Source organism: Doryrhamphus excisus, chromosome 3 (genome assembly GCF_030265055.1).
Source record: "Doryrhamphus excisus isolate RoL2022-K1 chromosome 3, RoL_Dexc_1.0, whole genome shotgun sequence".
NCBI classification, from domain to species: domain Eukaryota; kingdom Metazoa; phylum Chordata; class Actinopteri; order Syngnathiformes; family Syngnathidae; genus Doryrhamphus; species Doryrhamphus excisus.
This window is the reverse complement of record NC_080468.1, coordinates 17138647-17159142: the sequence shown is the minus strand read 5'-3', so window position 1 is coordinate 17159142 and position 20496 is coordinate 17138647. Positions and strand designations below refer to the sequence as shown.

The window sequence follows — 20496 nt, the reverse complement described above, 5'->3', positions numbered from 1 at the left end:
AACATTTTGTGCTACGATGTTTCATAATACGCTGTTCTGTTACCTTTAGTCTTACAATGTTTGGTCTTATGACTTCATTTTTGTGGCCACAGCATACTCATACTCCACTGAGTCCACCATGCGGCCTCAGTGAGGTCCAGTCTCTACCAAAGTACCACTTTGTGGCCTCCAAGGTAATGTACTTGCTAAAGGTATTTGTAACGACTCCAGGACCGATTGATTACTTTGTCTCATTTAAAGGTCCAGATGGTTTCCAACTGCTGGCCAGTGTGCAGGATCTGGTTTCCTCCTCTGCGGGCCTCCAAGGTGTTCTAATCCCATGAATGGGCAGCAGTGATTAGGGGTCCGTCCAATCTGGAAACAAGAGCCCCAAGAGTCTAAAACACACAGCGTAGGTTGCCATAACAACGGCAGCATCTGAACCCCGCAGATAGCTGGATTTGGCCGGGTCAACCCCCTGCGCCCCCCCCATCCGACACATCCAGCACCAGGCCACGGCAAGGCGGTCCGTCGTGTATTTCTTTCTTTGCCTGTTTGAGAAAGGGATGAGCACCCGGGGGGACAATGGTTTGTCCGAGGCCATTCACGGGTGCCACCCAGAGAAAGACCCCAGTGGCCAAATTATTATTCATGGGGTGGGCCTCTTTTCTGGAACACGTCAGCCTCTCTATCAGCGCTGACAAGTGCCAATCAAAGGGCTTGAGTCCGGTTTAAGAGCCACTGGAGGATTTTGGGAGACAATGGTCCGTGAGTCCACGGTCTTTGGGACAATGGCGACATGGCTACACTGTCAGTGTGTGGTCCTCTTACTTACACCGCTAATCTCTACCCGCAGCATCCTCGGCCCCCTCCCGCCACCTAATCTGCCCCCGTAGCTTCCTCGGCCAGGGTCAGTTCAGATTAACGCTCTTTTGTGGCCCAGCGCCGTCGCCGCATTCACTCGGACGCTAACGTCTTCAGTAGCAGCTGAATGCTAAACGCCGAGTGACCGGGGGACCGGCCGTGATCACAATCATGACGCGGGGAGGGGGGGGGGGGGCTTTAGGGGATTAGTGCACCTATGAATTCCTGATGAGCTCAAAGGTCTCATAATCACGAGCCTCCCTTGGGGGGGACAGGGGCACAGGGGGGGCAATCACAGCTGGCTCGTGATTGAAGATTCACCCAAAGGTTCGCCCAGGCGGAAAATGAGCGTGGACGCAACAAGTTCGCTTCGATTGTTGTTGTGGGTCGTCTCAGCAATGGGATTTCTCCATGGCAGCCCGACCCGGTCCAGACAGACGGAGCCTGGGTTCCGGTCCAGGTTTCCTTCCCTAGAAGCCGTTGGCTGGCTCAGACTCGTTTCTACGCCCTAAGCCATTCTTGCAAACACTTGGATTCTGCCCCATGCAATCACGCAAGAGCTTCCTGTCTGGTCTTTGACCATCAACTGATCTGAGGAGCGGTAAAACATCTTCTCGGACAACCCGAGACCTTCCCTCTGCTTTGACATCTGGTTTTAGGCTTCGCCCGTCCACAAAGTATCCGTCTGGGACGGTCCCCATTTTTGTTTGTGGAGGAAAGGTACCTTGGAGTCCAGTACCAAGCTTCACCTTGACTTCATCTGGTTTTAGGCTTTACCCGTCCAGAAAGCACCTATCTGGGAATGTCCTCAGTTTGTTAGTGAGGGAGTCCAGTACCTTGGAGTCCAGTACCAAGCTTCACCTTGACTTCATCTGGTTTTAGGCTTAACCCATCCAGAAAGCACCTATCTAGGAATGCTCCAGTTTGTTTGTAGGGGAGTCCAGTACCTTGGAGTCCAGTACCTTGGAGTCCAGTACCTAGCTTCACCTCGACTTCATCTGGTTTTAGGCTTTACCCGTCCAGAAAACACCTATCTGGGAATGTCCTCAGTTTGTTAGTGAGGGAGTCCAGTACCTTGGAGTCCAGTACCTAGCTTCACTTCAACTTCATCTGGTTTTAGACTTTACCCGTCCAGAAAGCACCTATCTGGGAATGTTCCCAGTTTATTTGTGGGGAGTCCAGTACATTGGGAGTCCAGTACCAAGCTTCACCTTGACGTCATCTGGTTTTAGGCTTTACCCGTCCAGAAAGCACCTATCTAGGAATGCTCCAGTTTGTTTGTAGGGGAGTCCAGTACCTTGGAGTCCAGTACCTTGGAGTCCAGTACCTAGCTTCACCTTGACGTCATCTGGTTTTCGGCTTTACCCGTCCAGAAAGCACCTATCTGGGAATGTCCTCAGTTTATTTGTGAGGGAGTCCAGTACCTTGGGAGTCCAGTACCAAGCTTCACCTTGACTTCATCTGGTTTTAGGCTTTACCCGTCCAGAAAGCACCTATCTGGGAATGTCCCCAGTTTGTTTGTGGGGAGTCCAGTACCTTGGGAGTCCAGTACCAAGCTTCACCTCGACTTCATCTGGTTTTAGGCTTTACCCGTCCAGAAAGCACCTATCTGGGAATGTCCCCAGTTTGTTTGTGGGGAGTCCAGTACCTTGGGAGTCCAGTACCTAGCTGTAAGGGGTACGTTTGTGTTGATTGGGCCTTGACGGACACAAATGGACCTAAGTACTGTAAGGAAGGGGCAAAGAACCACATGGTAAACTAGAACCCCACGTACGGACACAAAACACAGGCCATCCTTCACTCATGACCTGTCCACACCCCCTTCCTTCAGAAGGAGACCACACCTTTGGCGTGGAAAAGGTCACCTTCTCCCACATCTTCTCCAGTATTCCATGACGCCGCAGCGAAAAGCATCCGTCTCTGCCTGCGATGATGTGATAGGAGCCAGACCCAGCACGGACCATTAAGTCCCACGGGTTCTGTCGACGATCGGAAAAGACAGATGATCTCGCCTGAAGCGTGGGAGGCCATTTCCATGCCGTTCCTGACCTTATCCCTGGCTTTCCAGCACAGTTAGCAAGAAAAAAGCGCACACACACGAGGAGGCAGAGCAGGTGAAGGCGGCTGTGACGAGGATTTAGCCGGCTTAAGTGTACCGGAGCTGAGGCCAGGCCAGACCCGGCGCCCACAGCCGAGGAGACAATGGCGCCAATTAAAGCAGAGCTGACGGGGACTGAGGGAGGCTTTCAGGGGGATCACACGCTCACGGCGAGGACGAGCTGCCGCTGATTAGCACCCAGAAGGAAAGCGGAGAGGAGGTTTCAGGGCAAACGTTACCGATGTCGCTGTCTTCTGAGGGATGCTGCAGGGTCCAGGATGAAGGAGACCGGGATCCTCCTATAGACCAGTCCTGCAAAGATGGAAAAAAAAACCCCAAAAAACTAAACAACATTCTTTGATGTCCGCAAAAGTCTTCACTTCATACCCAGTTTAGTCAAGTACACCTTGGTTACTTTATATGATTTATATATTTATTTATATATTTTATTAAATGATATTAGACATATTTTATGTTCAAATATACCCTACAATGAATGAATAGACAGTTAGAATAATATGTTTTGACTAAAATGTATTGAATAAAAGTCATTTAAGTCATATATAATATTAATCATTATTAGCGCACATGACAATAATTAATACAAAAAATAATATAAAATTAATATGAATAATAATAATGAAATATTCTTATTTGTGTGGAATTAATTAAATTTTTAATTAAATGAAATTAAAAATGAAAGGAAATCAGAGCCAGTTATAACAAAAAATTTAATAAATCATCTGACATGTATATTATATAGTAATAATAATAATAAAATATGTCAAAATAAATGTAATAATAATAAATAACAAAAGAGCAAGCAGTCCTAATGTGGAACTATTCTTATGATGTAATATTTGTTATTGAATGAAATAAAATCTATGATGTATGTATATTTGTATTTTCCGGGATTATGTATTCTTCAAGCCAAAGTTCAGGCTGCTGGTTTGGAAAATGGCCGCCGCTTCCCGGTTGCCGAGCGACCGCACAGCCCCGACATCACGGCGTTCTTTTCATAGGCGTTTCCGCCTAAAGAGACGTCTCGCTAAAACTGGCCTCACACCAGCCGCCATCGTGATAGATAATCATCCTTATGTAAATGCTTTTATGGCGGGGACGGGGGCGGGGGTCGGGGGCGTCGTAAAGGGGAGATTAACGGTGGATCACGTGGAGCACCTGCGTCCATTCCGCCGCAGCCCAGCATGCGACCCCCCCCCCCACCCACACCGTGACCTCTAACCCCCGTCTGAGTCTAACGGCGACGCATCCTCCATAGAATCCCACTCTGTGGCGTCTGTACGGTCCCCCTACGACCCCCCCCCCCCCATGCAGCCCATGACTGATTAACCACACACCTGCTGCTCGCCGCGTGCCGTCTCTTATGTGATGTCTTTTTTATGATGGGGGGGGGGGGGGGTTACTCACTGACTGGTGGTCTGATGGAACCTTGGCTGATGAGTCGCACCTTTCGGGGGGGCGGTCCGCTGTGAGGGGCCTCGCTGTGAGGGGCCCCGCAGGACCTGACAAGGAAGTGCAGGAAGTCACTTGAGTTTGAGCGCTTGTGTGTGTCAGGTAGGTGTGTGTGTGTACACAAACGTCATGTTTATGTGTGTGTGTGTGTGTGTGCGATGCGGCGCGTGCGTGCGCCATCGGTGAGCAAATAATGGCGTCAAAGAGGAGCACCTGTCCACAGGAGCGTGCCAGGTGCAATCTTTGTTCTTGGAAGAGGAAAGACAAGATGAGGGTAAACAGTCGCACAAAGCGAGACCACGCGTGTCTGATGCGTGTACAATAGCGCCGTGTTTGCGCGCGGCGACGGCCACGCCTCCACGCCTGGAACATTGTGGTCGCTTTGGGGTTGAAAAACACAAAAAGCGAGCGAGCGAGCGGACGCTCGTCTTTTTCTTGCTTCTTTTCATGTCACAAGCAAGACGGAGCCTCTGATTGGCTACTGCGCCCCCTGCTGCTTCGGCGAGCGCATGGCAGGCCGTGGAAAGACCTGCGTGTCAGCCGCCTATCTCTGGCGGACTTTCCCCGGTTAATGATCCACAGCGGCGGTTTGATCTTTATTAATGTGGCACGTCCCCATATCCTCTCGCTGGGGGGGGAGGGAAAAACAGTTAAGTGCCTGAGGGGGGGGCGCAGGGGGGAGGAACGGCGAGGCGAGAGTCGCTCAAAGCCAACACAGCCCACTTGCATGCCGGCCGCAGACGGGAGGCGGAGGCTGATCCACAAACACGCCGACACACCTGCCCCCCCTCCCCCTTCCCCCGCCCCCCTCCTGCTATCAAAGCGACGGTTTCTGCTTATCAGACCATCTCGCTCAAACTGCCACAAGCGCGGGAGGTCGGCGGCGGCGCCGCTGTGATTGCTGTGTCGACACGCGACAAAATATTCAAGTAGAAATAACATTTCCATAAACAAACATGGATGACGTGACGGGAACATCTCTCGCCGCCGCCTCAAACCATTCGCGCTCTTTCGTCATCGAAATATTGTCAATCAAATGAATCATGTAGCAATACTACAATACTACACGACTAATTACAAGAAGAAATATACATTTTTAATTGGGGCGGCCAAAGTTAACGTTCTTGACATGTGATTAACATGCTCTTCCTGTTTGACCCTCGACCCCCACCGTAGTTTGGTTGAAGCACGGTACCTCCGTAGCCACAAGCTGGAACAAATATTGACGGCAAACGGAGAAAGAAAAGAGTATTTAGATTAGCTTAGTTAGCTTAAAGTTAGCGCTGGTAGATGGCTCTTGTAGCAAGACAAAAGTTTTTTTTTTTTTAAATATATTTTCTTGACGTGTGATTAACACGCTCCTCCCGTTCGACCCTTGACCCTCACCGTAGTTTGGTTGAAGCACGGTACCTCCGTAGCCACAAGCTGGAACAAATATTGATGGCAAACGGAGAAAGAAAAGAGTATTTAGATTAGCGTAGTTAGCTTAAAATTAGCGCTAGTAGATGGCTCTTGTAGCAAGACCAAAGTTTTTTGTTTTTTTTTATATAAATTTTCTTGACATGTGATTGACATGCTCTTCCTGTTTGACCCTCGACCCCCACCGTAGTTTGGTTGAAGCACGGTACCTCCGTAGACACAAGCTGGAACAAATATTGATGGCAAACGGAGAAAGAAAAGAGTATTTAGATTAGCGTAGTTAGCTTAAAGTTAGCGCTAGTAGATGGCTCTTGTAGCAAGACCAAAGTTTTTTGTTTTTTTTAATATAAATTTTCTTGACATGTGATTGACATGCTCTTCCTGTTTGACCCTCGACCCCCACCGTAGTTTGGTTGAAGCACGGTACCTCCGTAGCCACAAGCTGGAACAACACGGGGAGAACACGCTATACACACAGAGATGCCAGAGGGGAGAATCAAACCCGGGTCTCCTTCCGTGCAGCCACGGAATGATATTATCGGAAAGAAAACTCAAGAAGATAATAATACCTGGCCAAGTCACGCTGACGTCACCGGGATGCTCCTCGTCCGGGAGGAAGTCCTCAGTCAGACTGGTCGGGCGGTCCAGCAGGAGCAGCTGCACTCGGGACAAGGAGCCCAGATTCCCGGAGTCGCATCCCACGGTCAGCGCCGCCAGGCCCGGGGACAACGGCTCTGTAGCAGAGATGAGATGCAGATGTGACACGACACATGCTTTGATTGGGGGGGGGGGGCAACTACGCCTGACTTCTAGTCTTTCAATGGCTTCTGTAACCGATGAGGGCGCACAGGCCCCCCCCCATCCCGCTTCTGCTTCCGGTCACACCCAATTAATTAAAGCGGACGAGTGGCGCTGTGGCTCCGTGCCCGTCATGCAAATCCTGGCTTCCCGAAACCTGGGGGGGGGGGGGGGGGATCCTCGGGATAACCATGGCGAGAGGAGACACACTTCCTTCCAGTCCGTCCATCATTAGTCAAAAGTGGACTGGGGTGGGGGTGGGGGGGCGCTAATCTGAGGCTAATCCACAGCTACCACCCACTCAGACACACTAAACTTCACCATGGACGGGCCGTTACCATGGAAACGTGCCACTTTCCAGCCAGCGAATGCCCAAACATGACATGGGCATCACGGCATATCATAGCAACGCCCCCACTTGCTGCAAATATGCCCCCCAGTGGTGATCAACGGTATGGGGGTGAAAAGAGAGACATAGTTGCTGCGGCACCCTAATCCCTTACGCAGCCCTGGGGTGGGGGTTGGGGGGGGGGGGGGGGGGCAAATGTCGTAGGGGTCACACCAAGGTTGTGTGGTGGGGGGGTTGAGATGGGGAGGGGGTCAAGCAAGCAGGTTAAACACCTTGTCAGGGATTAAGGGAGGAAGTCTTTATTTGGGATGGGGGGGCGGGGGCGGGGGCATCTTCCGACGTACACGTCTGACCGCCTTGGAGGCGACACGGAGGCCACACAGATAAGCTGGGAGGTGGGCGTGGCTAATTGAGACATGAATGAGACAACCATCCATCATCATCATCATCATCATGGACTCCCACAAACACGTGCGTACCGCGGCCAGGCCGGGCGCCGCCCGACCAGTCGGACGCTCGCTCCAGGGAGGAACAGGAAGCTGACGTGGGGGCGATGGCGTCCAGCTCCTCCAACGCTGCAGAGCTGCCGCAGCTGAGCTCGGCCGAGTCCAGCAACGCCGACGAGTCACGGCGTCCTGAAAGCAGATTAACGAGGCAACGTCAACAACCATCCACGGAAATGTTCTTCCGGAATATGAAGACTTTATTCCCATTAGAGTTTGACTCATTTGACTAAAATGTCAATGATTATTATATATAATAATAATAAAAGGGGGCGGCACGGTGGTCTAGGGGTTAGCGCGCAGACCTCACAGCTAGGAGACCAGGGTTCAATCCCACCCTCGGGCATCTTCTGTGTGGAGTTTGCATGTTCTCCCCGTGCATGCGTGGGTTTTCTCCAGGTACTCCGGTTTCCTCCCACATTCCAAAAACATGCTAGGTTAATTGGCCACTCCAAATTGTCCATAGGTATGAATGTGAGTGTGAATGGTTGTTTGTCTATATGTGCCCTGTGATTGGCTGGCGACCAGTCCAGGGTGTACCCCGCCTTACGCCCGAAGACAGCTGGGATAGGCTCCAGCACCCCCCCGCGACCCTTGTGAGGAAAAGCGGTAGAAAATGAATGAATGAATGAATAATAAAAGGATGACAGTCTATTGGATGATCCAATTAGTCACTGAACGCCACGCAAGTGTTTCATCCCGTGAGGTCCAGGCTATGATACAAAGCAGAGTGGGGGTTCGAGTACAAGAGCTGCTCGAGTGACAGATCGGGTGAGAGAATTCATATCATATTTGATATTTTATGGGTGTTTTTGGAGTTGGGTTTCACCGTCAAGTCTGGTGCTTGTGTGTCTCACCCGACATGACAGTAACATGACTGACACCTAGCGACCAGTGGAGAATACTCCATATTATTACTCTGAATGCGTCTTTGAATGTTAGCATACGAGTTAGCATACGCCGCTCAAATGTCAGTTAGTTGGATTTTGTACACAAAAAAAATACGTATTCTATTCTCTATTCTATTCTATTGTCTTTTCCGAAAACGACAATCAAGCATAGCTAGTTTGAAATTAGAGCAGCAGACTAGCTAAATATAGCATTTCTGTGACGGCCATCTTTGTGGAGTGACTCGCAGCATCCTGTTGTGTCATTTGTGGGTGCGCACTCAACTGTGACAAAAAAGTGACGTTGACGAAGACAGTTCACATCAACGGCAAAATACAGCATTCACTGTATTTTGTCGGCCATCTTTGTGGACTGTGTTTTGTCATTTTACGTGTGTGTTTGCGTGCATCCACAAATGAAAAGAGTTATACAAATATTTCAAAGCAACGGCCAAGTCGAGTGGCTACACCATGTGTCGGCCATCTTTGTGGAATGTGTTTTGTCATTTTATGTGTGTGTTTGCGTGCATCCACAAATGAAAAGAGTTGTACAAATATTTCAAAGCAACGGCCAAGTCGAGTGGCTACATCCTGTGTCGGCCATCTTTGTGGAGTGGCTCACTGCATGTTTTGCCATTTTGTGTGAGTGTGTGTGTGAGTCCTAAGTCGTACAAATATTCTTAATGATGTTTGACATAGCTGTTCAAACAATGGGCAAAATATAGGATTTATGACAGTATTTCATTTTTTACAGCGGTTGTCGGCCATCTTTGTGGAATGAATCACCTTGTGGTATTTTGTCATTTGTGTGTGTGTGTGTGTGTCCTAAACAGTAGCAAGAATGTTGATGAAAGTAGTTAAAATGAATGATTGACACCGTTTGTCGGCCATTTTTGTGGAATGACTTGCTTGTTTTGTCATTTTGTGTGTGCGTGTGTGTGATTGTATGCGTGTTCATTTTTAGCAAAAAAAGCTGTTTGCAAAAACATTTGATAAGGATAGCAAGATGTATGACATTTGTCGGCCATCTTTGTGGCGTTTTCTGTGGAGACGACGGAACCATGCGTAGAGGAAGTAGTGCAGCATGAAGAGAACATCGTGCTTTACGTTCTTTGTAGGATTTGTTGATTGATGAATGTTATTTCAAAGGAAACGGCTTTGTCGGCCATCTTGGCGGCGTGAGCCAGTTCCATCCCAAGCGTGGCGAGGCCGCGTAATAAAGTCTGCGTATTATGCGGCTCTCGTGGCGGGCATGAAAGAAGCGGCGTGGCGGCCGTGAAGAGAACAGCGGGCGGCGTTGCAGCAGCGAGCCAAACCCCCGCCCGCCGCCACACTGAGAGCCGTGCGTGTCCCCGGCAGAAGAGAGAAAATCCCCACACAAGTTCCACATTGTTCCCCGGCTTTCATCAAGTTCCCGGCGGAGTCAGATGTCAGCGGCCGAGGCCGACGGTAAAATGGCGGACGCGGAGGTGTTCTATTGTGGCGGCGCCCCGTGTGGATTTATGAGCACGGGCCGCACGTCGGCCTCTGGTAGCGTGCAGAGTAGTGAAGATGCAAGGGGCGGGGGCGGCGCGGCTAAGAAAGAGAGGAACCCCCGACTTCTATTGTGGGGGCCTGGCGCCTTTGAAGGAGGAATGAAACGGTACCAGCTTATCATCAAGCCTGCTTTCCACTCAAGCTTTCTGGCTTATTTATTACAGGCTGGAAGGGGGGGGCGCTTTGACAATGTGATGATGGGGGTCTTTGATTTGAGTCTGGAGTCGTCTTTGTCCCTTAAAGGGGGCGTCCAGCCATGCCGAGGACAATCGGGCCTTAAGAGGGTGGGCAGGAGGCTGCGAACGGGACACATGTGGAACATTTCTCACCTTTCAGGGGGGAGATGGGAGGCAGGACGGGTCGGGGACGGGACTCCGGGTGACCATTGGGGACAGACGGGGATGCTCTTGGGGTGGGGGGCCTGTGAAGTGGTGGAATGCCATCGCTTCTGAGACGTTCAGGTGCGTGGTCTTCATGCGTATTCAAAGCAGTGAGGAGGTCTGAAGGTTCTTCAAGTTGGTGGTCCTGAGGTGTGGACCCAGGAGGACCGGATGACAGGCCATGGTTGGAGTAGCTGTCCAATGGGTCTAAAAGTCTTCTATGTTCTGCAGAAGGACAGAGAAGATGATTAGGTTCTGTTATGGAACCCCCCCCCAGCTAACGCTAAGATTCACCAGACAGGACGCTGGTCCTGCCGCTAGCGAGGTCGGTGCTGCGGCTGAAGAGGCTGGAGGACGGCTGGCTGAAGTCCCACAAGGACCCGAGCGAGGCCTTGGAGCTCGTACGCCCAGCGGGGCTGAGCTGGAACTCCCAGTGAGGTTCTCCTGCTTCTGTGGAGGACACTCCAGCAGGTTCCTCCACTTCAGGAACACAAACAGGGATTCCTGAGCGAGTAGGACTGCTGTGGACGTTCTCTGCCTTGCGTGGCGGTCCAGCAGTGGAGGAGCGGAGGAGAGATGTTTTATGGGAAGGCGGATGGATGGTGGCTGATGATGGAGAAGCACGGATGCGGGGTAGGAAGCGGTGGGATCCTTCACTCGGAACGCTGGCTCTTCTGTCGACTCCAACTCCAACGTGTCCTTCAGCAAAGACGAGAAAACATCACAATGTGACTTTCACACTTCCTTCTTGACGCGCGCCTCATCTGCTGGTGACATTCCCGTTCCCAGAGGGGGAACGCCGCCTCCCCACGAGGCGGCTTGGCCCGCTAACAAAAGCCTGAGAAGAAAAGTTCTCTGCTGGAGCAGCTGCCTCGTTTCCCAACTTCCACAATGGCGAGCAGCATGTGCGGGACGCTGGATTGGTATCAGCTACAGCTGGGAAAACACACGCCACAGCGCTGAAAACGCTTCCTGGGGGACCAGCGTGTTTCGACAGGAGTGGATACGTGTGGATGGAACAGCAACCCAGGAAGTGGAAAGCTGGAGGACGCCGCCCAATTCTGGGATGAAGATTGGGGATTAGGGCAGACGTCGGGCATCACATCACACCGATACCGCTTTTCGGCTGATGGCGATATCGGCGCTCTGCACAGGAACAAGCTGCGGTCTGGAATGATTTCCAATGCTTACAAAGCAGAGAGTATGCTTCCCAAATTGTGGGACAGGACCCCCCTTGGGGGGTAAAGGGGGCACTACTCATAAAATTCATTCATTCATTTTCTACCGCTTTTCCTAACGAGGGGGCGAGAGGCGGGGTCCACCCTGGACTGGTGGCCAGCCAATCACAGGGCACATATAGACAAACAACCATTCACACTCACATTCATACCTATGGACAATTTGGAGTGGCTAATGAAGCTAGCATGTTTTTGGAATGTGGGAGGAAACCGGAGTACCCGGAGAAAACCCACGCATGCACGGGGAGAACATGCAAACTCCACACAGAGATGGCCGAGGGTGGAATTGAACCCTGGTGTCCTAGCTGTGAGGTCTGCGCGCTAACCACTCGACCGCCGTGCAGCCCTACTCATAAAATGATGTATCATTATTTAATATTACTATTTTCTATTTGTGTTTGCATTTTATTTAGTTTTTTATTTTATGTTTATTTTGGCTACACGGTGTTTGAGTGGTTAGAGCCTCACAGCTAGGAGACCCAAGTTCAATTCCACCCTCGGCCATCTCTAAATACTTGTGTGTATTATTTTATTTTGTCAATACGGTTATTGGCTGATAAGGCACGAGTAGATATAAGAACGTAAGAAAGCCGATATGGGGCGTCTGTAGTTGGGATTTTCGAGCGAGTGTGAGGTCGCCGATGTTGTTCTTCCACCCTAAACTCCTCCAGTCGTTGCCGTTCCCCGCGGTGTTCCCACAAAGAAGAATGAAAGATGTTTTTAATCCATCATCGCCGCCGCTTCCCTTTCAGACCTCCACAAACATCAACTCCATCTGGCTCCGCCCCCTTCTCCTTTTGGCCTTTCTCCCCGCCCCCTTTCTTTTCTCTGATGGACCGCTGATTATATGTGTGAGATGGGGGGGCAGGGGGGTGTCAAACAATCTCCTCTTGTTTCCCCCTGCTGCCAAAAGGAGTCAGCACATTACAATACACCGCCATTCCCATCTGTTACACACACACGTGTACGGGAGTGTGTGTGTGTGTGTGTGTGTGTGAAGGACATGTGTCGGGGTGCAAAGCCAGGGCGGCTTCCTTCAGGCGGCAGGGTTAAGGGCGATTGTGCGAGGGGGCGAGCGCCATATGGTGGAATAATTAGCTTCAGCTCGTCGTGCTGAGATATGCACGCCCCCCCCCCCCGCCCCCTCCCCATCCGAGTACACCACACAGCCCCCGCTGGGGTGCTGAGGTGAGGGCATGCCTTCACATCAGAGGAGCAGCCCTGAAAGGAGCTGCAGGTCTCCTCGATGCCCCTATTCAGACAAGCGCCAGGAGGGCGGCGCTGTGGGCACTACGGCAAAACACGACGCCGGACGGAGATTAAAACCTTCCCCGCCGTCATTTCCTCACCTGGTGGCGCCCGGGGGGGCACGGCGGTCAGCTTCCTGCCCTCACACGTAGGCTGCGGCCTGGGCCTGGAGCTCAGGACGCATGGAGGTCTGAGGCCTTGGCAGTGGGCCTTCATGTGGGACAGGAAGCGAGGACACAGGGTGGGGGGGCGCTTGGGATTCACTCGTGTCTGTGGGGGGGGGGGAATGAAAGAACATATTGAGTGTCATCATAATATTACATCTTGTATATAAGAGTATACTAAACGCCACCCCAACACATTAAAAAACACACTTTCAAAAGTGTCAAAATATAATAAATAAATATTAAAAATATTTAAATATTATATTAAAATAATATATATTAAATATATACATATATATGATATTAGATTTAAATATTTTAAATAAAAATTATAATTAAATAAATAATATATAATAAAATCATAAATATTTTTATTATTATTGTTGTTATTACTATCATTATTATTACTATCATTATTATTATTATTTTATTTTTATTACACTTAATGATTGTATGAAAATTATATGAAAATAAAAGCATAGAAATAATAATGAAAAAAAAATCGTAAATAATAGTGGAAAAGGCGGGCCCCAGGAAGGGACCATTATTTAAAGTAAACAACACTTTTAAACACAATCACCATCATCATTTTTAAAAGATGTAACGTCCAGCAGAATTGAACATCAATTTTCCAAAAATCTAACATAACCATAACCAACAATACAATAGAGTAAATAAATTAGAACTCATTTCAAAGAGGAATATTGATCAAAGAGGAAGAGCAGAGAATAGCATTTTAGCACCATCTTTCCATTTCAGCAGTGAAATGTGAATTTATGGATAGAATAATTAGCATGGGTAATAAATATTATCATAATATATCAGATATTGTCATGATGATCTTTATCTAATCCAAACAAAACGTCTCTTTCTTTTTTCCCATGTTGACTTTTACCATGAATGTTCCGTGGAAGAGTGATTCGTTTGGCGTCTCTGCTGCCCCCTGGTGGCCACTAAACACACTACAGGTTTGCTGTATCATGACCCGATGTGCTGCTGATACAAAGGTTGAAGGTGCGATGCTGACCTTTGGTGAGCAAACAGGCGGAAGGGTTAGAAGTGATGGATTTGTGTTGGGTGGGGGTGGGTCCTCACTCTTTTAACACACAGCAAAAGCAGGGTGACGTGAATGATGCCGTGTGGGCGTTGGGGGGTGGGGGGAGGACGGGGGGGGGGGGGGGGGGGGCGTCTGCTTCTAAATCTCCTCTCTGATGTGGAGGTTTTTCAGATTTGCATTCTTGTGATGTACACCAGTCGCAGCACAACAACATCATTACCTGCCACTCCAAGGGCTGGGGGGGTTGGGGGGGCTTTGTGTGTGGCGAGACTGGAGGGACGGGGGCGGCTAAAAAACCGCAGAACGGCAGGCGCGGGCACGTCGTCCAAAGCGAACTGTCAAATTCCAGCCTCCGGGCCCTCCAGGCACCGTGGGGCCACCGAACGTCTACGTTCATGCTGGTCTACATTCTACAGGCTTGAAAGGGGCACGCACGGGGCCCGAGCTGGGCTGGGAGCGGGGTCGCCATGGAGGGGGCATGGCTCGAGGCTCCTGGGCGAATCGCTCCCCGCAACTCGGCTGGTGGAGGAGTTGCCCTTCATCCTGGCCCCCGTCATGGCATTATCACAAATATTCCACTTGGTTATTATTATTATTATGATACCTTATACCAAAAGTAAAAAAATGGATGTCCAGGTCTGAGGTTGTTGACCCGTTTTGGGCCCTAAGGGTGTCTCTTCCTTTTTCGTGGCATCCCACAAAAATGGTCCCTTTCATGATTAGAGATAAACTACTTAAAAGTTCTCCATCAAGACACCCGAACAGAAGGCCATTTCCAGGATCACCCCAGCCCCCGCCCCCAAGGAAACGGGCTGACCTCCTGGCGTCAGGCGTCCCCACACGCCGCCCTCACACAGCCACAAGTGGCTAATGTCATTACCGGCCAGTTTGTGGCCACCAGCCCCGCGCGAGATGAATGTACTGTAAGGAAGGGCGTCCATTAGCACGTCCCGGCCACAGATGGCCCTGCGAGGAGCACCGGGGGCAGGACGGGGGCCGGGTGGGTGCACCTCGGCGAACACTGGGACGCGCACAAACACCAGCATACATTCGCCGATGCAGACGCACTTAATTAGCCCGGCGAGGACAGAAGTGTGTCTATGTCCTGGCAGCAGACGAGCAGAAGTCCTGACAAGAAAGCCAGGCTTAGACCCTAACAAGGTTAACCCCCCGCACCCCCCCCCACCCCGTCCCCAAACCCCAAAAAAGTCACTTTTTAAATCACAGAGATTTGTGTTTCTGCGGGGTGTAATTAGCTTTGCTGCAGACTTGGCGGGGGTGGAGGGGAGCGTGCTGGATGAAGGTTCAGGGATGCGGGGGGGGGGGGGGGGGGGACACTGGGCGGCATTGTGGGGCCGCAGTGATGGAGGGGAGGCAAATCTGATTATCAGCTCGTGTCAGAAGCCAGGCTCACATGCGGCTTAGCATTCACAGCCACTTTCTACTTTCTTTGACCAGACAATGAGCTCTCGCTTGGCAGGCCCGCGCCGCCCTGACCCCGCCCTGGCCCCGCCCCCAAAAGTGGAGATACGACTCATCAAAAGACGGCACGGTGCCACCGCACCACAAGCAGGTGCAGTATTGATGTCATGAAAGGTGTCAATTATTGATTGGGCTGCGTGGCACTGGTGCCCCCGCCCGCCTCTTCCAGCGGTGCCCTGGTCCGGGTGGGCCCGGGTGGTAGCGTAGCGCGCTTGAACACTCACGCTAGCATCGCATCATTGTTGTCCGAGTGCGAGAGAAAAGTCGGCTGCCACCATCCTGCATCGTCTGTGTACGGTGAACCCCCACCGTGGCATGAATGCCGGTGTCCCGGGTGTCCTGGGTGTCCCGGGTGACCCCCCCCCCCCCCCCCCCCCCCCCATCAAAAAAGTGCAGTGATTTAGCGGACGGGATGAAAGATGCCGAGGGACAGGAGGGACAGGAGCGGCGCGGGCGAGCGGCGCGGGCGAGCGGCGCGGGCGAGCGGCGCATGTAAATGAAGGCTGGAAGGGCCCGCCGCCGTCTTTGTCCGCCACAATTTACTTGTTTGTTTAGCCGCGGGCGAAGACAGGAAGCCGCGGCGCTGCGGTCGCCATGACGACCTCGCTAGTAAGTGTGATGCAGCCACTTGTGGACACTTTAGAACAAAAGAGGGAGAAGAAGAGTTGGGTGCATTGGATAGCGTTGGCTTTTTTTTCCTATGTACAGGAAGTACTTCAGCCTGGAAGATGCAGATGACGGGGAAATATATATATTTTTATATGTATTTTTATTGGGTTATCTTATTTGGCTTTTTTCATATTTATTTGGTATTTTTTTACTTTTGGATATTATTTTTAAAACTATATTATATCCATTAAATTAAAATTGAATGATTTTATTATTTATTTTTATTTAAATCTTTTATTATTGCATTATTATTATTATATTATTTTTTCCTGGAATTTGGTATTTGTTTTTTCTTTTTTAATTTCAATTACCCCCCCCCCCCCAGAAGCCCCCCCCTTAGAAACAAGCATATGGTTGAAAAGTAAAATAAAATATGTTTGCCTTCAAAGGACACCTAAAAGGGAGGGAAAACATCCAATATTGCCATATTTTTATTTTCTCTTTTAATTTTCTTTTTTGGATTAAATATTTTATATATATTTATATTTAAATACATATTTTATTTTGTATTATTTTTACTTAACTTTATTTATTCAGACTTATTTTTTTGTTTGTAAATGTTATTTTATTTATATTATTTATTTATATTATTTATATATATATATATTTTTTTTATTAAAAAAATGTCTTAAAAAGTAATATTGTAAAGACAAAGATATTATTTTGTAATGAAAAGAATGTGCTTATTTTTTTGTTTGTAAATGTTATTTTGTAATTTATTTATTCTGCTTTTTTCTTTTATGTTTTAAGACTAATATTTGATCTAATATTTTTTGGTTTGCCGTTTTGTATTTATTTTATTTATATATATATTTTTTTTATTTCAAAAATATGTTTTAAAAAGTAATATTGTAAAAACAAAGATGTTATTTTGTAATGAAAACTCTATGCTTTGCTGCCCATTGGCCGCATAAGGGAGTGAAATAGTCCAAATCAACCACAAAATAGAAGGAAAAGTGCAAAATATGATATGATATGATATGATACGATACCTGTTCATGGACTAGATTGTAAAAGAACAGGGGAGGGGTGGAGGGGTGGAGGGGTGGAGACCTGGAAGCGAGTACTCACGGTGTGGCAGGACACTTCCTTCTCCCATAAGACGGCCTTGCGGACAAAAGACACAAAGACGGGCGTCTGTGGGAAAGAGAAGAAGATGTGACGGATGCAAGTAGCGGGTACTATAGTACATACTATACATACTGTACATACTATACATAGTGTGCATACTGTACGTAGGTCACATGACGGACGCTAGATGGAGGCCATGTTGGCTGCTACGTTAATAAGCGCTCCGTCTTGATTAGCGTGACCACTGATGACTCCATGATGGAGTCTGTTCTCCCACGCAAACACTCTCCTCCATCTGCTGCCCTTTTTCAGGCTCCCCGGGGGTCAGTGTGGTGGTCTCATGGCCGGGGTGCGCCGCTTTAACCTCCGTCAGCCGAGGGAGGGGGGGGGCATGTTAAGTCATCCATCACGGCTGACACGTCCTGAGTGGTCAGCATCCCTCTCATAGTCGGGGGTCCACTCCAGGTCTCCCCTTCATTCATGGGGTGACACCTCCGATGGTGGTGGGGGTAGGGGGGTTGGGGGTAGGGGGCGCTTGTCTTGATGAAGTCCTCTATGAAGAGTAGATAGGATGCAGGCAGGATGGTTTTGTCATGTAGTTTGCGCCTCTAAATTTAGTCCACTGTGGAGGCGCCGTGTTAATGCGTGGAAATCAATAAGCCAGAGAGAAATATTAAATATGAAATATTATATATAAGATTATATTTCATGTCATTTGTGCTCAGGAATGCATCTTCAACGTGCTGCCAAAAGGATCTGGTGTTTGCTTAAGTGACGGCTCCTCTTTTCCTTCTTCACTCCAACCTGATGAGATTACAGCCATTCCTGGCAGATGGGATTTCCACCTTTCAGCCCTCCTCCAGGTACTTCCTGTGGGGGGGACGAGGGGGCGGGGGGGTATGGAGTCCTATCAATATATACAAGTAGGAGGAGCGGACCTGATCAAATTACCAATTTGCAGCTAATCACCAAAGTGGAGGGAGGCTGCTCCTCTGATGACTCCTGCCGCCATCTGCTTGGCCTCCTTGGGGAGGAGGCAAGCTCCACTTGGGGATGTTTTATTAATTCACCTGATTACCCCCAGTCTGGGGCTCGGGGGGGCATTAATAGGCATTTCATCAAGGTTTGATTAGGAGAAGGAACCGCAAGTCGGGGCTTTGTCCCTGGGGGAGGTCTCACACACAAAGACAACACGTGGAGACAAAAGGGGCCGCACGCTTGCCGAAGCCTGACAATGGCGGTGCTGCGGCAGGCCGGCCGCCCCAGCGTGGGTCCCGGCCCGGTGAGAGCGGACATGGATCCAGAGGTCAGCCGTAATGAGGCGTGAATGCGAGCATCCCGCCGGTCCTCGTCCCGGTGTTCCAGTGTGTACGTGTCGGGGTCCGGGGTCAGGGGGGCTGCAAGGAGTCTGTGACCCTGAAATGAGCTCCGGGAGCCAGCAAGGCCCCCTGCTGGTGCAACAGAGCCGCTTTAATCTGCCGGCCAGGGGATCAATATGGCAAGTATCGGTGTTGGGATTGTGTGCAGGAGTGAGCGCTAACAATGACTCGCTAACCGACTTAGCATTCATTAGTGTCACAGAGGTGCACCCCCCCCCCTTGCATTCATGATCCTAAACGCACTCACCCCCCGCGTCTCGGACGGCCAGGTGCTGAAGGGACGCCTGGGCCCGGCCGAAAACCTCTGAGGACGAGCCCAGTCGGCATTTCTGGAAGGACGCTGCACGGAAGACATGTCCAAGGGCCGAGAGCGTTCCTCACGTCTTCCCGTGAACAGCTGACAAAATGTTTCTCCGTGGGAGGTGAAGCCTCTCTACATAGCTGCCACCTGTTAATTATTAGCACATGAGCCAAACGGGACTAACTCCTCCATGTGTACGCTTTTCCAACGCACGCATCGTCCTTCCGGGGACCACAGACGCCTCACCAGAAACGTCCGACTTTCAGCTTTAAGGTTCAACTAATTCACAAACGTCACCAAAAACGCATATCCTTCACCATATGTCAGCAATATTTATATGATATTATCTTATTCTAGTCTATTTCATTCTATTCTATTTGAAATCAGTAATAAGTTATAAATACCTGATAATAATACAATAATAATACGTCTAGAAACTAACTAACTTATTTTCTTTCCTGCAGTACACACATCTCATGCACCATTTTGGCAATATTTTTATATTAATATTATTAATTATTAATTATTATTAATTATTATTAATTTGATTATTATTTATTATTAATTTAATTGTTGTTGTTAATTACTATTATTAATTAAATTAACTAAATTAATTGAATTAATTAAATAAATTAAATATTAATAATTATTATATTATTATAATTATATACAATTAAATATTTAATTAAATCAATTACATTAATCAAATATTATTATAATTATATTTTTTTAATGCTGATTTTTGGTGGACAATAATTCATTCATGTAGTTATTTATTTATTTATAATTCTACAAAAATCAAAAAAAATTTCTACAAATTTGTGGATTTTGATCCAAAATATCCATGTAGTGTATGCTATATAGGGTGGCGGTGCATTGATTGATCGGCCACCAATCGATATCGGCTGATATCAGTGAAAAATCACGGTATCGACATGGGCTGATACTTGCTTTAAAAGGCCATCCCCTCTGCCGATCAGCCCCCCCCCCTCCCTTGCAGCATCCAGAACTAGCATGTCTGCCGTGTGTGGGACTTCCTGTAGAACGAGTTTGAGGCTGTCCATGTGATCATGCGTTTATATATTAGCCTGCTAGCCTGACGATCTAAAGGCTAAAGGCTACACGGTGACATTTTATGGGCGTATTGATGATTTGTTTTGCCTATAAATCCTCATCATGTTGATTTGTGGCGCCGATTGACAAATATTACAATGATTGCTAATAATGATAACAAAGTCAAATCGTGTCAATCAGCATAATCCTGCTAACAAATGAACAGCGGAGGCACAAAGCCGTCTTTTTTTTTTTTTTGCCTCCCAGGCAGACAACCCAGCGCTTGTTTTGCTCCAAGACAATAAAAGGCAGCTTGGAGTGAAATGGCAGCAGAGGTCAAAGGTGAAGAGACAAAACACGGGTCGGGTTCTGGCTGTCAGTACAATAAGCACAAATGTCCCGCTCTTAATTACATTACAGGTCACAGAGTGGAGAGCTGTGTGGAAAGCAGCCAGCCTATCAACCGCACAAATCAAGCTCAGCGGCGCGTGTGTGTGTGTGCGTGCGCGTGTGTGTGTGCGCGTGTGTGTGTGCGTACAAAGCTTATT

The 20496-nt window shown here is 48.9% G+C and overlaps 1 protein-coding gene across 1 annotated transcript in view; it reads right to left on the bottom strand.

Moving 5' to 3' along the window:
- Window positions 1-19419, bottom strand: part of LOC131124834 (uncharacterized) — a 34655-nt gene extending 15236 nt beyond the window's left edge. The window contains exons 1-9 of the mRNA XM_058065669.1: window positions 18842-19419; window positions 17216-17281; window positions 12874-13042; window positions 10581-10985; window positions 10236-10511; window positions 7460-7615; window positions 6403-6567; window positions 4370-4464; window positions 3181-3253 (exon numbers count right to left, since the gene is read on the bottom strand). Coding sequence (XP_057921652.1) covers window positions 3181-3253; window positions 4370-4464; window positions 6403-6567; window positions 7460-7615; window positions 10236-10511; window positions 10581-10985; window positions 12874-13042; window positions 17216-17281; window positions 18842-18949 — 1513 coding nt within the window. The 5' untranslated portion in view covers window positions 18950-19419. The remainder of the gene's footprint in view (window positions 1-3180; window positions 3254-4369; window positions 4465-6402; window positions 6568-7459; window positions 7616-10235; window positions 10512-10580; window positions 10986-12873; window positions 13043-17215; window positions 17282-18841) is intronic.
- Window positions 19420-20496: the final 1077 nt, after the last annotated feature.